Source organism: Ranitomeya variabilis, chromosome 3, assembly GCF_051348905.1.
Source record: "Ranitomeya variabilis isolate aRanVar5 chromosome 3, aRanVar5.hap1, whole genome shotgun sequence".
In the NCBI taxonomy this organism is placed as follows: domain Eukaryota; kingdom Metazoa; phylum Chordata; class Amphibia; order Anura; family Dendrobatidae; genus Ranitomeya; species Ranitomeya variabilis.
In genome coordinates this window covers 378071199-378087787 of record NC_135234.1, presented here as the reverse complement: position 1 = coordinate 378087787, position 16589 = coordinate 378071199, and the positions used below count along the sequence as shown (strand labels likewise).

General features: G+C 44.0%; 2 protein-coding genes across 8 annotated transcripts in view; one reads left to right on the top strand and one right to left on the bottom strand.

The window, feature by feature from the left end:
- The window catches only part of ZBTB8A (zinc finger and BTB domain containing 8A), a 35885-nt gene extending 27162 nt beyond the window's left edge, over positions 1–8723 (top strand). For all 4 annotated transcript variants that reach the window (XM_077296002.1, XM_077296003.1, XM_077296001.1 and 1 more), the window contains exon 4: positions 8003–8723. In XM_077296002.1, the coding sequence (XP_077152117.1) occupies positions 8003–8320 (318 nt within the window). In that variant the 3' untranslated portion in view covers positions 8321–8723. The remainder of the gene's footprint in view (positions 1–8002) is intronic.
- A 5-nt stretch (positions 8724–8728) lies between these two features.
- The window catches only part of ZBTB8OS (zinc finger and BTB domain containing 8 opposite strand), a 36301-nt gene continuing 28440 nt past the window's right edge, over positions 8729–16589 (bottom strand). For 3 of the 4 annotated variants that reach the window (XM_077296004.1, XM_077296006.1, XM_077296008.1), the window contains exons 6-7: positions 13938–13974; positions 8729–9029 (exon numbers count right to left, since the gene is read on the bottom strand). In XM_077296004.1, coding sequence (XP_077152119.1) covers positions 8943–9029; positions 13938–13974 — 124 coding nt within the window. In that variant the 3' untranslated portion in view covers positions 8729–8942. Of the gene's footprint in view, positions 9030–10832; positions 11548–13937; positions 13975–16589 lie in introns of those variants that run through there. The other variant, XM_077296005.1, reaches the window with a different exon arrangement.

Here is a 16589-nt window from a genome sequence, read left to right as displayed (position 1 = left end):
GGGTTAGGGGTGTTTTGGGGATTAGGATTATGGATCAGGTTGGGATTAGGGTTAGGGGTGTGTTGGGGTTAGGGTTGGAGTTAGAATTGGGGGGTTTCCACTGTTTAGGTACATCAGGGGGTCTCAACGCCACAGCCAATTTTGCGCTTAAAAAGTCAAATGGTGCTCCCTCCCTTCTGAGCTCTGCCGTGCACCCAAACAGTGGTTTACCCCCACATGTGGGGCATCAGCGTACTCGGGATAAATTGGACAACAACTTTTGGGGTCCAATTTCTCCTGTTACCCTTGTGAAAATAAAAACTTGGGGGCTAAAAAATCTTTTTTGTGGAAAAAAAATTTTTTTTTTATTTTCACGACTGCATTATAAACTTCTGTGAAGCACTTGGGCATTCAGAGTTCTCACCACACATCTAGATAAGTTCCTTGGGGGGGGTCTAGTTTCCAAAATGGGGTCACTTGTGGGGGGTTTCTACTGTTTAGGCCTCTTTCACACTTCAGTCTTTTGGCGTCAGTTTGAATCCGCCGTTTTTATCAAATAGCGGATCCGCCATTTTTTTTTTGGCGGATCCGCTATTTTCCCATAGACTTGCATTAGCGACGGATTGTGACGGATGGTCGTCCGTTCCATCCGCCATGTGATGGATCCGTCGAGATTTGGCGGACGTCATCTAGACATATAATGTCCGTCTAACGTTTTTTGTCTGCGCCGAAATGGCGGTTCGCAACGGATCCATCGCATCCGCCATTCCATAGAATGGCCGCCTATGGGCGACGGATCAGTCGCGACCGTCATTTCGGCGGATCCAACGCCCCAATCCGCTTTTTCAATTGCGCATGCTCCAAAAAGTAGATACTTTTCCCAGACAACCCCCAAGTAACGGATCCGTCAAAAAAACGGATCCATTAGAACCGTTTTCTCAACAATTGTGATGGATCCCTCACTATGTCGGAGCAGACTGACGCCAAACAACTGAAGTGTGAAAGAAGCCTAAGGTACATCGGGGGCTCTGCAAACGCAACATAACGCCCGCAGACCATTCTATCAAAGTCTGCATTCCAAAACGGCGCTCCTTCCCTTCCGAGCTCTGCCATGCGCCCAAACAGTGGTTTACCCACACATATGGGGTATCAGCCTACTCAGCATAAATTGCACAATAAATTTTGGGGTCCAATTTCTCCTGTTACCCTTGTGAAATTAAAAATTTGGGGGTGAAAAGGTCATTTTTGTGGAAAAAATGATTTTTTTATTTTCATGGCTCTACGTTATAAACTTCTGTGAAGCAGTTGGGGGTTCATAGTGCTCACCACACATCTAGATAAGCTCTTTGGGGGGTCTAATTTCCAAAATGGGGTCACTTGTGGGGGGTTTCTACTGTTTAGGTACATCAGGAGCTCTGCAAATGCAACATGATGCCCGCAGACCATCCCATCAAAGTCTGCATTCCAAGCAGCGCTCCTTCCCTTCCGAGCCCTGATGGGTGCCCAAACAGTGCCCCCCCCCCACCCATATGGGGTATCAGTGTACTCAGGACAAACTGGTCAACAGATTTTGGGGTCCAATGTCTCCTGTTACCCTTGAGAAAATAAAAAATTGCAGGCTAAAAAAATCATTTTTGAGGAAAAAAAAAGTTTTTTATTTTCACGGCTCTACGTTATAAATTTCTGTGAAGCACTTGGGGGTTTAAAGTGCTCACCACACATCTAGTTAAGTTCCTTAAGTGGTCTAGTTTCCAAAATGGTGTCATTTGTGGGGGGATTCCACTGTTTAGGCACATCAGGGGCTCTCCAAACGCGACATGGCGTCCGATCTCAATTCCAGCCAATTCTACATTGAAAAAGTAAAACGGCACTACTTCTCTTCCAAGCTCTGCAGTGCGCCCACACAATGGTTTACGCCCACATATGGGGTATCTGCATATTCAGGAGAAATTGCACAACAAAATGTATGGTTAAATTTCTGTTTTTACACTTGTGAAAATAAAAAAAAAAAAAAAGGTTCTGAATTAAAATGTTTGCAAAAAAAAAGTTAAATGTTCATTTTTTCCTTTCACATTATTTCAGTTCCTGTGAAGCACGTAAAGGGTTAATAAACTTCTTGAATGTGGTTTTGAGCACCTTGAGGGGTGCAGTTTTTAGAATGGTGTCAAACTTGGTTATTTTCTATCATATAGACCCCTCAAAATGACTTCAAATGTGATGTGGTCCCTAAAAAAAAAAAAATGGTGTTGTAAAATGAGAAATTGCTGGTCAACTTTTAATCCTTATAACTCCCTAAAAAAAATGTTTCCAAAATTGTGCTGATGTAAATCAGACATGTGGGAAATGTTAATTAACTATTTTGCGTGACATCTCTCTGATTTAAGGGCATAAAAATACAAATTTTGAAAATTGCAAAATTTTAAAAATTTGCCATATTTCCATTTTTTCAGAAATAATCGCAAGTACCGTATTTTCCGGCGTACAAGACGACTTTTTAACCCCTGGAAATCTTCTTAAAAGTCGGGGGTCGTCTTGTACGCCGGGAATCGCCTTGTACGCCGGGTGTATATGGTGGTGGGGGGGGGGGGTGGGGGGGGGGAAGAGTGGTCCTGATGACGACGAGGGGGCGTCTCACAGGAAAGTGAGTATCCCCCATTACCTTATCATAGCGCTGCAGCGTGGGGTCTCTGTGCTGGGAGCGGCGGCTGCTGTGCTGTGGTGCGGCGGCTCCTCTTCTGCAGTGTGGGGCCTCTGGTGCTGCGGGGCGGTGGCGTATCTTCATGCAGTCGGGGCTCCTCCGGCATCTCAAAGCCTGGAAGCCCCGCCGGCAACTCCATCGGTACAATGCGGTGGCCTCCGGGAAAATGGCCGCTGCTTAGATTCAGATCTCGTGTCCCGAGATTTCGGGACGAGATCTGAATCTGAGCATGCGCAGCCCCCAGCGGCCGGGCCACCGCATCGCACCTATTGAGCTGCCTCCGGGAAAATGGCCGCTGCTCAGATTCAGATCTAGTCTCCCGAGATCTCGGGACGAGATCTGAATCTGAGCAGCGGCCATTTTCCCGGAGGCCACCGCATTGTACCGATGGAGTTGCCGGCGGGGCCTCCAGGCTTTAGTGAGATGCCGGAGGAGCCCCGACTGCATGAAGATACGCCGCCGCCACCGCCCCACAGCACCAGAGTACCCACACTGCAGAAGAGGAGCCGCCGCAGCACAGCAGCCGCCGCTCCCAGCACAGAGACCCCACGCTGCAGCGCTATGATAAGGTAATGGGGGATACTCACTTTCCTGTGAAACGCCCCCTCGTCGTCATCAGGATCACTCCCCCCCCCCCCCCCCCCGAAAGGCACATATTCACCATATCATATCATAAGACGACATAGGGTGTATAAGAAGACCCCCGACTTTTAAGAAGATTTTATTTTTTAACTGGTAAAGTTGGGGGGTCGTCTTATACGCCGGAAAATACGGTAATATCGAAGAAATGTTACCACTAACATGAAGTACAATATGTCACGAAAAAACAGTCTCAGAATCAGTGGCATCTGTTAAAGCGTTCCAGAGTTATCTAATATATAAAGCTGAATGTGTGTATGTGTGTATGTATGTATGTGTGTATGTCCGGGATTAGCATCTGAACCGTCGCAGCTACAGCCACAAAATTTTGCACAGTCACACGTCTGGACCCCGAGAGCGTCATAGGCTATGTTGTGAGGTGAAATTTTAACCCCGCGCTTTCAAATTCACCAAACAATTTTGCCCCTATCTACATAATGGGGAAAAAATGAAAGGAAAAGTGTTGGAGGCAAATTAACAGCTGCCAGATGTGAACAAGGGGGACTTAAAGAATGAGAGCGATGGCGCCAAAGAGTATATACTGTAAAGTTGCTAAGGTGGGGCCCCGACATGGGATAATCACCACACCACCACGGGGATATGAACACACACAAAATGCGCCACACACTACCACGTGCTCGAACACATATACCACCCTCAGCGCACATTTCACCACACATACACCAACCTCGCCACATAAAAGTCGAAACACAAAAGTTGCCGCTCAAAACTCGCCACGCGCAAAACTCTCCACATGCAAAACTCGCCACACGTGCAAAACTCACCTCATGGAAAACTCGCCACACGCAAAACTTGCACACGCGGAAAAATTGCCACATGCACAAAAGTTGCAACACATGCAAAAGTTGCCTCACACAAAACGTGCACATACTCAAAAGGCGCCACGCGCAAAACTCGCCACGCGCAAAACTCGCCATGCGCAAAACTTGCTACACTAACCTGTCACATGCAACTCGACACACAAAAAGTTGCTACATGCATGTCGCCACACAAAACTCATCTCACAAAAGTCGCTACATGCATGTCGCCACACGCAACTCAACACACACACAACTTGACACACGAAACGCACCCTAAAACACACACAAGTCTGGTATTATCCTTCAAAAATAAAAATCTGATTAATAAGCAGACAAACTACAAGAGCAACAAATGTACCATATAGGAATCCGGCAGCTGTCAGTCACATGACCAGTCTATTATGTGTATGTGTGAGCTAATATATACTGCCAGGGGGTGGGCTTACTGTTGGCTGGGGATTTATCAGGCTGCCAATTTAGCTTACAAATACTGAGGTAAAAATACTAACCAAATAACGTGTGAACGAGGTCTAATACAGGAGGAGATGACATACAGATATATACTATATACAGGAGGAGATGACACACAGGTATATACTATTTACAGGGGAGAGGACACACAGGTATATACTATATACAGGAGGAGATGACACACATATATACTATATACAGGAGAGATGACACAGGTATATACTATATAGAGGAGATGACATACAGGTACATACAGGAGATGACATACAGGTATATACAGGAGGAGATGACAGATATATACTATATATAGGTGAGATGACACACGTATATACTATATACAGGAGGAGATTACATACAGGTATATACTATATATAGGAGGAGATGACACAGGTATATACTATATACAGGGGGAGATGACACAGCAGGTATATACTATATACAGGGGAGATGACATACAGGTATACTATATACAGGAGATGACATACAGGTGTATACTATATATAAGGGAGATGACAAACATGTATATACTGAGGTGAAAATGAGAGGTGTGAGGTGAAAATGAAAAGGTGTGAGTGCAAAATGAGGAGTGAGGGGGAAAATAAGAGGAGTGAGGGGGAAAATGAGAGGTGTAAGGGAGAAAATGAGAGGTGTAAGGGAGAAAATGAGAGATGTGAGGGGGAAAATGAAAGATGTGATGGGGAAAATGAGAGGCGTGATGGGAAAATAAGAGAAGTGAGGTGCTATAACTAACCACAGATATTTACTATGCCCAGGCAACGCCGGGCTCTTCAGCTAGTAACCTCATAAAGTGACAGTGGTCAGAATTGTAAAAATTGGCTCGGTCATTAAGTACCAAATTGGCTCTGTCACTAAGGGGTTAATTAATCCTCTAAAGTAAGGGGTAATGTGTGCCTGTGAGGAGAGTGGTTAATAATCGCATATGAAGGGAGATTACTCCTCCAATATTATTATTACTCCTCTGTCTCTACCCGTCTGGGGTAGAGGAGCTTCATATATGAGCAGTTCACTATGACTGAATGACACTAGTCAACTGTAGTGCACTATATGGCGGCTTACATCTAAATATATAAAATTGTATGTAAACATCACACACACACACACACGTGTCCACTGATGACAATATTTAATATACGCTTTATTAGGCAGTGCTTCAGTGTGAGTCATATCAGTACTCTCCTTGAAATTAATGGTACACGGTCTATCAGTGATACCTGTATTATAGGGCAAAGTGCAATTATTGATGGATTTCTACATGCAGGATATAATCCCTGAATATGTTAAGTCCGACTATAGGGCTCATTTAAAATATCAAATATACTCCATAATATTAGGGCAAAGTGCAATTATTATTATTGCTCTTTATGCCTCTGGGATAGTTTCCTGTTGATATAGTGGGGGAAGTTTATGCTGTTGTATTCCTTTAAAGGATAGAATATTGGGCTCTCCCATCCCTGACATTTTGGGGTCTAATTTTTATTACACTATATTAGTGTCCGTTACCCCGACATTGTCATCCTCAGGGTTTAATGGGCAGACTGCACACAATCCGGTATTAATAATTTTGAGTTACTTATTAAGTTGTTTTATTTTTGTTCCACCTCAGTCAGTGATTTTTTTTATTTCAATGTAGCAGTCACGCTTGGGTTGGGAGTGCTGTCGGCCAGTCCGTGCACTGTGTTCTGATCTTGGGCCCATTTATTTGGCCGTCTGACTGCGCCCTTAAAGGGAACCTGTCAACCCCAAAATCGAAGATGAGCTAAGCCCACCAGCATCAGGGGCTTATCTACAGCATTCTGAAAGATGAGAAAAAGAGGTTAGATTATACTCACCCAGGGGCGGTCCCGCTGCGGTCTGGTCCGATGGGCGTCACTGTCCGGTCCCTCCCATCTTCATAGGATGATGTCCTCTTGTCTTCACGCTGTGGCTCTGGCGCAGGCGTACTTCTGTACCCTGTTGAGGGCAGAGCAAAGTACTGCAGTGCGCAGGCGCTGGGCCTCTCTGACCTTTCCCTGCGCACTGCAGTACTTTGCTCTGCCCTCAACAGGACAGACAAAGTACTCCTGCGCCGCAACATGAAGTCAAGAAGAGGACTTCATCGTAAAAAGATGGGAGGCCCTGGACCGCGACACCTATCGGACCAGACCGCAGCGGGACCGCCCCTGGGTGAGTATGATCTAACCTCTTTCTCATCTTTCAGGATACATCGGGGGGGCTTATCTACAGCATTCCAGAATGCTGTAGATAAGCCCCTGATGCCGGTGGGCTTAGCTCATTTTTTTTTTTTTTTATCGCATAGCTCTCGTCCATCTTATACGGTAGAGTGACTCCGGCCTAAGACAGGTGCCTTCTCTGGCTATGAACCAGTTGTAATAGAGACGTTGGCTGGTTCAACTACTGAAATGAGCTAGTCAGTGTATAGCCCGTCACTGACACAGGGAGAATGAGGAAGCCTTCCCGTGCTGTCCCAATATAAGGGCACAGTCAGACCGCTGTATTATTTGCGCGAGGATCGCATTGCAATCCTAGGACTGGCAGTAGTCTCTCACTGAACTGCATGTGACAACTTCATAGAAATATATGCTGTCATGTTCCGGTCAGGAGAGCAGACTGCCAATCCGAGGGTTGTGATGTGCAGTCAACTGTATTTACATGTCTGTAAACAATAGGTATGCAGTGCTTGTAGGAATGCTACAGACCATTCCTTGTGTTGATTGGTTCAACTCAAGAAACCAGAACAATCACTGGAATATTATAAAACATCTATAGGATAATATTTCGATACCCACCGTTAACACTTTCTGCTGGTACAAATTATGTTTTTGACATTTATACTAGTAAATAAAAAAAATAAAAAAAATCATACCTCAGACTGACACCTGGCAGATAGTGAAAATGCCAACCAGCAGTTTGGAATCATGGGACAGTCATCATGCCCTTGTTACTCATTGTTTAGTAGAGAGATGAAACAAAAAAATCCTCTAAATGTAAGGGCAAAATAATTCTGCTGTGGTTAAAGGGGTGATGACGTAAACATTTTTGTACTCAAATAGAAACAAAATTTTATCGACAGTATGTTTTGTGGGGTGAACATGACTATTACATTGAGAGCTGAAGTTATACTTCATTTACACCTTTTTGTTCCAACAGGTTGAGATGTTATTTTGTGCCAAGAATGGTGTTCTGTCTTGCCACATGAAAGGGTTTTTCCCTTTTAAAATCAGTTGATAAAATTTTAGGGACAAAATAGACAAAAGGTGTGTACTAAGACTTTGGAATTTGCCACATCCCACGCTATACTATGTACAAATTATCTGTAGTCAGTGATAATTATTAGTATCCAATAAACTAGCTTTCTCCTATCCCTTCAACCTAGATCCATGAAGCTGGCAAACTCATCTGCAGACGTTGCAAACTACCAGTCACAGAAATCACAGGTCGAGTAATCCAAGATGGTACAAGAAGGTACCGTCTATGTCATCCGTGTTTATCAGAAGCTGGTTTGGATAATGTAAACTTTGATTTGGGGGATGACCAACCCCTCGTGCTACCACCTGAAAATGAGCGAGAGCAAAGTTGGAACTTCAAAGATGATATTAAGGAAGAGAACAGTGGCGATCGCCCAGAATCAGAACTTGTTATCCAAGAAGTAGAGGATAGTGAAGAGGAGGATTCCAAATCTCGAATAAAGTGAAGGAGCAAAAAAAAAAAAAAAAAAAAAAGGACTTCAAGAGAACTTCTATTGTTATCCTCATCCTCCCTCACAAACTTGGCTATGATGTTGACACCTACTTAGTGTTGTAATTTTGTGTCAATGGTTTTTATTGAGTTGCTGTATTGTGCACCACTCCTTTTAGTAGCAGAAGCATCATATCTTAAGGAATGACACTATTAAAGTCTGGATCCCAGTTTTCCTCATGAATGTTAGTTTAACAATGACCAACTTTTCCTTTCTTGTAAATATCTGGTATAAACCCCTTCCCCTATGTGAAATATATTTCTCAACATTTTACTGTTTCACTAAAACACAAATCCTCAATACCCATGTGTAGCAGATAATACCACACCACAAAAATACCAGAGGTTTACAGGATGCAAAACGTTAAATAAAAATAGTTTTATTTCAGCTCTTCAGTGCAAACAGCAAATGGTTTTAACACTTGCTACAACTACAGTCCATTTTTCAGTGCAGATCAAATTGCTGCCCCAATTTTTTTTTCAGTTATGTTATAAAAGGGCTCAGTCCAGAAGGTAAGGCATCTCCATGGTCATTCAATAAAATATTTTAAGAGGAGTATGAATAATTCTAGCAAACTTCAAATGTCAATTATGACAAAAACCTCAGGCTTCTCTTCTTCATGGATCTGCATAGCTGAATATGTAATAGCTTTAACTTCTGTGCCCTGGTAGAAGAAAAGGCAAGACAGCATGAGGACATAACATTGGGTAAGGCAAACCCTATTTCATATTCAGGACCAAACTGACACCTTTGTGTTAAACTAGAACACATAATAGCAGTGTGTTACTAATACATGCATTTAAACAAAATCTGTACTTACCAGAGCTATTTAAGGGGTTATCTGGCCTTAGGCTACAAGTCTGCAGTCACTGTGACTGCATGCTGTGAGGATTCTCTGGTGTCAGTGCCTGCAAGTATGCCATGTGCATACTCCTCGCCAGAAACCAATTACACTGTTTCCGGGGCAAATGTATTGCACGATGCCAGAAACAATCAGGTTGGATTCTGGCTGGGAGTATGTATAGCGCATATTTGTGGTCAGGTCACTGCTGTTCTTTGCACTCACACTAGAAAATCTTCAGTGTGCACAGCATGTGGTGTGAGGATTAGATAAGCCTTTAAGCAAAAAAATATCCATACCTACATAACTTTCACCTGACTACACTTCTGGTATTTTAACATCCAGTTTACAAAACCTATACATCAATCATCAAAGGTGCACTGATCTTGGCATCTACACAGGCAAGTAAACCGCATTACAACGCTGCCCAGCCTCTTTACTGAAAGTGTAGGTACGGGGGGGGGGGGGGGGGGGGAGAATTAACAGCTTTCAATTACACAGGTCACGGCCCGAGCGGCGGTATGCCGTGTCACTGCCAGACACGCCGGCACATCTCCTAGGGCTTCCCACTTATATTGGACACACCAACGTGGACATTATACCTTGCTACAAGCATTTACTGCTATTGTGACGCTGATACTCCATTACGTTCATGAAAACGCTCCTTTGTCCCTGAAGTTATTGTTACTGAAGAAGGCCGTGTATTTGGGCCGAAACGTTTATTTGATGACTACAATAAATTGCAAAAACTACATATAAGATGAGTGCCTTAGTTTCTCTCTCACTATTTGGTTTTGGACCCTACTTTGGCACCACCCCTGGTAGCGCATACGTTTTTTCTTAGTATACTAAATATAACAAGTATGACTAGGACACGATACTAATTATTCACTTATCATTAACTCATGCTATGTGTCCCCCCCGGATTACCGGACCTATCATCAGATGACTATAAGATAACAAAAAAAAAAAAAAGATGATCAGAAGGTCAATTTCATCAAAAAGTCTATATAAATTTTATTAAACAACAAACTACAAAATTTAAAACACATATCGCCATATTAGGAAAAGGTAAAAATACAGCGACATGCACACATTGTGTAATACATAGTAAGCGACGCTCGTGTCTGAACCCACGGTTTACATATATGTGCTCTTTAGCCGCAATTAGTAATAATTCAAACGAAGTAGAGGAGAGGTCCGAAACGGGCGTCGGGGCGGATGCGCTTGCCTGACCCTGGTTTATGTCCCCATATATCCGGTGATCATCATAAGGTAAAAACTATATGATTGATCCTTAGGGCCCCTGTTGGGCATGGTACTCTATCCCTGACAGTGGTTATTATGATGGTAACATGTAGCCGGGGGTATTTATTGATATAGGGGTATGGGACACCTATCTATGCATTAGCTGTGCGTTGTTGAGATAGCATACTATGTGGCAATGAATTTTGGCTATGCATCTGTGACATTATAGTGATAGGTTACACTTCATTTGAATTATTACTAATTGCGGCTAAAGAGCACATATATGTAAACCGTGGGTTCAGACATGAGCGTCGCTTACTATGTATTACACAATGTGTGCATGTCGCTCTATTTTCACCTTCTTTTCCTAATATGGCAGTATGTGTTTTAAATTTTGTATTTTGTTGTTTAATAACATTTATATAGACTTTTTGATGAAATTGACCTTCTGATCATCATTTTTTTGTTGTGATCTTAGTATACTGTCAGCAGCAACAGGTGACTGACAGCTTGCTCTGCCAAGCTGGCCTTTGATTAAAGTATTGAGGCGTGCTTATAGTCACTGATAACAGTAGTGTGTGGCGACTTTAGCTGCTTTGTGCACAGTCCCTATGCCTGAAAGCAGACAGCTCTTGGGAAATAAGTTACGGTAATTTTCTCTTGACAGCTGCACTTTCCGTAAGGAGGCTGGGCAGCATTGTAATACTACTTACCTGCAGGTAAATAGCGTGTCCCGAGGTGACAGGTGGTTACGTTCAACTGAATGTAAATGTGCCAGCCAGCCCCCTTCACACACAGCACTCAATTTGCTAACAAAGACCTCTTCCCCAAGTCAAAGGCATGTCAGAAGTGGAGTGGAGGAGACCAGCGCGTGTATCTCAAGTATACTAGTATGTTGTACAAATTCCTATTTTAAGCATTCAAGCCTATTTTCTTTTAGCTGGACAAATGTCCTACTACGTGCCACTTTAGCAGCATCTTTAATAATGTACAGCGGTCATGCCTACCAACAGGTTCCTGGCAATACATTTAATAGGGTGAGAGCTTACATCCTCTTCCTCTGTGGTTTCCAGTGTTCTACTAATATTTATTCCTATGTAAATATTAAAAGATTATTGTGTGAGAAAAGTAGGTCTCTTGCTACCCAACATCTGAAAAACAATAACTGGTTTGTCTTTGGGTTTCCTACCAAATCATTTACTTAAAGGGGTTGTCCGGTCTTAGACGAGTCTGTGGCAACTTTATGTGGCAAAAATTGTAGCGGTCTGCGATGCGCACAACTGTCACTCATCCCCTTTATTCCACATGCAGGTGGGCAGTCGCATGACCACAAGAATGCAATTTGCATATCTCTGGTCATACTGAATGTGGCTTCCCTTAATTGTCTTCTATTGCGAGAAAACAGATGATACTAGATGGCACGTGATTGCAAGTGTGCAAATTGCTTTTCTTCTGAGACAGCACAACCCCTTTGTCAAATTTTTTAAACCACCAGTAGTTATGACCTGTGGCAATTAACAGTGCTCTTACATGCAGTCTAGTAGGAAAGAATACTGCTATCACCGTTTTATATGTACTCTAAGGCCGGCGTCACACTGGCGTTTTCAACGGCCGAGTGCAATGCGATTAAAAAAAAAAATCGCATTGCACTCGGACCAATGTTCAGCTATGGGGCAGCTCCCACCAGCCGACTTTTTGTCGGCCGTTTTCCTCGGTCCGAGACAATCGCAGCATGCTGCGATTGTCTCGGACCGAGGAAAACTCTCGGCTCACTCGCACCCATATAAGCCTATGGGTGCGAGTGAGACAGCGCACACCACTCTGATATCATCCGAGTGCTGTGCGTTATAAGCGGACCCCAGCAATGGAGGAGATGGAGAAATTCAGTTCTCCGCCTCCTCCGCAGCTGTGCTCCGATCCTCCCTGTGCGAGAGAATCGGAGCACAGACGCATGACACTCGGCTCCTGCTCTGCTGCGAGCAGGAGCCGAGTGTCATTAGCATATCGCATCCGATGATCTCGCATCGGATGCAATACGCCAGTGTGACACCGGCCTAAATAGGGCAATCTTCAGTGTATAACATATCTTCAAAAAGGGCAGGGCTTCAAATCTCATACCTACCTCATAAAAGTTCTTATGCCAAAGAAGCCATGGCACTGATTAGCTAGAGATGGCACTGTGCAGAGAAAACTCTGAAGGCCAGTGCCACCCTTAGGCTGCCGTCACACTAGCAGTATTTGATCAGTATTTTACATCAGTATTTGTAAGCCAAAACCAGGAGTGGAACAATTAGAGGAAAAGTATAACAGAAACATATGCACCACTTCTGCATTTATCACCCACTCCTGGTTTTGGCTTACAAATACTGATGTAAAATACTGACCAAATACTGCTAGTGTGATGGCAGCCTTAGTCTTTCATTTGGACCACTAACGATCAGCAATGTATATCATGGCTTAGCTTTATGCCATAGGCTAAAGGGAAAACTAAGTTATAACTAGAGATGGGTGAATCTGTTCGGGTCCCTCCTTATTTGGCAAGCTATAGCACTTACCGATAAGCTGCAGACGGAACCCGGATCTCTCCTGCTAATCAGCTCCGCAGCTGCATGTGTCGTGGCTGTGTGACAGTCACAACACACAGGCTCTCCATGCATGTGCTGTGACAGTGAAACAGCAGCGACACATGCAGCTGCGGAGCAAGACATCTGATAAGCAGGAGCAATGCAGGAAGCCGGGTTCCCTCTGCAGCTTATCGGTAAGCACTATAGCTTGCCAAATAAGGAGGGACCCGAACAGATTCACTCATCTCTATCAGACACCTCTGACATCTGCTTATCTCTAGCAAGAGATTCAGGTGTTTAAAAGTCAAACTGCCCGATCATTATGTCTCCTAACAATCTATATTTAGGAGAGCCTGGAGGACCCCTTACATATTAAAATGGCTAATTTAGCAGACTTCTGTACACGAGGGCCTTTAGTGCCATCTAAGGCTACTTTCACACTAGCGTCGGGCACTGCACGTTGCAATGCGTCGTTGTGGAGAAAAAACGCATCCTGCAAAGTTGCCCGCAGGATGCGTTTTTTTTCCATAGACTTTTATTGGTGACGCAGTGCCACACGTTGCAACCGTCGTGCGACGGTTGCGTCGTGTTTTGAGGGACCGCCGCCACAAAAAAAACATTACATGTAACGTTTTTTTTGTGAGTCGAGACTGCCATTTTCGACCGCGCATGCGCGGCCGGAACTCCGCCCCCTTCTCCCCGGACCTTGCAATGGGGCAGCGGAAGCGTCGCAAGACTGCTTCCGCTGCCCACATCGGGCAATTTTTGCACAGTATGCGTCGGTACGACGCAGCGCGACGGCCCCGTACCGACGCTAGTGTGAAAGCAGCCTTATACGAAACATCTGTATTCACGTGTATGTTAAACTGTAACTACATTGTCTAGTAAAACTACACTCATGAAATAATTAAGAATTTACCTGTGGGTGCTTCGATAAACTAAATTCTTCTCCCCACCTGTAAGGAAAAAAAATTATATTAAAATCCATGTATCATGCACTAAACATAACCCAATGCATTATATTTATAATCTACAAAAACCCTCTAACATGACTCAAACACCAAACTGCAAGAAAAAAAACCTTTGAAGTGTGTAGAATCAATAAATAGTAAATTAATAATTATTAAATACACAAAAAAGCACACTTTTCATTTCAAGGAACTTTTCAGAATATGATGTGTGTGTACATGAGGATCTAACAGGTAAGGTTTCTCCTTGTGGAGAGTGACAGGCCAAATCTGGCACACCAGTATGAGGAGACTTAAATGCCTTGCATGCTTCCCTGGGAAATGAAATCTACTATATAATTGTCTAAGGGGTACTTCCGTCTTTCTGTCTGTCTGTCACGGATATTCATTGGTCGCGGCCTCTGTCTGTCACGGAAATCCAACTCGCTGATTGGTTACGGCAAAACAGCCACGACCAATTATATATTATATTATATACTCACCTTCTGCCACCTTTCCCGCTCCTCGCGACGCTCCGGTGACCGCTCCATGCAAGCGGCAGGTTCCGGTGCCAAGGATGGTATGCAAGAAGGACCTGCCATGACGTCACGGTCATGTAACCGCAACGTCATAACAGGTCCTGCGCTCATACCAGCCCTGGGACTGGAAGCTGCCGCGTGCACCGCACACAGGGCCAGGACTTCAATGGGCCTTCGGAAGGTGAGTATATGTTTATTTTTTTATTTTAAGACTGTATACTACGTGGCTCTGTGCTGTATACTCCGTCGCTGTGCAATATACTACGTGGCTGGGCAATATACTACGTGGACATGCATATTCTAGAATACCCGATGAGTTAGAATCGGGCCACCATCTAGTACCATATATACTCGTGTATAAGCAGAGTTTTTCTGCACCTTGTCTTGCTGAAAAAGACCCCCTTCCTCGGCTTATACACGAGTCACGGTCCCACTTACTGTACCTGTTCTCCGATGCAGTGCGGAGGTCCCCGGATCGCTCCCCTGCTGCCTCGGTAAGTATTCTGGTGGCTGCTGACAGGGCCGGCGGTCGACGTTGGCATCGGGACAAATGCCAGGGTTCTGAGCAGGCGGGGACACAGATGCGCTATGGGGGCCAGGTGCCTGTGCCGCTGCTTGCTCAGGCCCCCGGCACTTGCAATACTCACCTGTCCCCGTTCCACCGCCGCACGGTATCTTCCGTGTCCTCTGGCTGTGACGTTCAGGTCAGAGGGCGCGATGACGCCTGAACAATCACTGCAGGGAGCCGGCGACGCTGAGGAGCACCAGCCAGTGACGAGAGGTGAGTGTCTTTTTCTTTTATTGCTGCGGCAGCAGCAATATAGGGTATATGATCAGTATAAACTGCATTATATTAGCATCTAATGGGGCCCATCATCAACTTTATGGAGCATTATATGGGGCATATTTTTGTATGGAGCATCTTATGGGGCTCATCACCATTTTTTATGCAGCATTATATGGGGCATATTTTTGTATGGCGCCATCATCAACTTTATGGAGCATTATATGGGATGTATTTTGTATTTTTGAAATTTACCAGTAGCTGCTGCATTTCACACTCTAGGCTTATACTCGAGTAGATTCAATAAGTTTTCCCAGTTTTTTTGTGGTAAAATTAGGTGCCTCTGCTTATACTCGGGTTGGCTTATATTCGAGTATATATGGTATGCAAATTGTCTCTTCAGGGTGGAATAACTTGTAGGATTGCTACTTCCAATGCACATGAGAAATAACACCATTTCTAGCTAGCGACTTTTACCCAGCCATTTGCACCAATTTTCCCCTCTGCAGGATCGCTATATTTCAGCTCTCTGAGCTATTGGGTAGAGAATAGCAGCTATAATGTTTTGGGCAGCATATACAGTGGGGGAAATAAGTATTTGATCCCTTGCTGATTTTGGAAGTATGAACACTATAATTTTAAGGGTAGGTTAATTTTAACATTGAAAGATAGAATATCAAAAATAAAATCCAGAAAAATCACATTATATAAATTTTCATTTTGCAGTGAGAAATAAGTATTTGATCCCGTACCAACCATTAAGAGTTCTGGCTCCTATAGACCAGTTAGATGCTCCTAATCAACTCGTTACCTGCATTAAAGACAGCTGTCTTACATAGGAGTTCTTTTATGAAGGTGACTGTCCACAGACTCAATTCATCAGTCAGACTCTAACCTCTACAACATGGGCAAGACCAAAGAGCTTTATACCGATGTTAGGGACAAGATCATAGACTTGCACAAAGCTGGAATTGACTACAAAACCGTAAGTAAGACGCTGGGTGAGAAGGAGACAACAGTTGGTGCAATAGTAAGAAAATGGAAGAAATACAAAATGACTGTGAATCGACATCAATCTGGGGAACCATGCAAAATCTCACCTCGTGGGGGTAACCTTGAGCATGAGGAAGGTGAGAAATCAGCATAAAACTGCACGGGGGAACTTGTTAATGATCTCAAGGCAGCTGGGACCACAGTCACCCAGAAAACCATTGGTAACACATTACGCTGTAAAAGTTTAAAATCCTGCAGTGCCCGCAAGGTTCCCCTGCTCAAGAAGGCACATGTGCAGGCTCATCTGA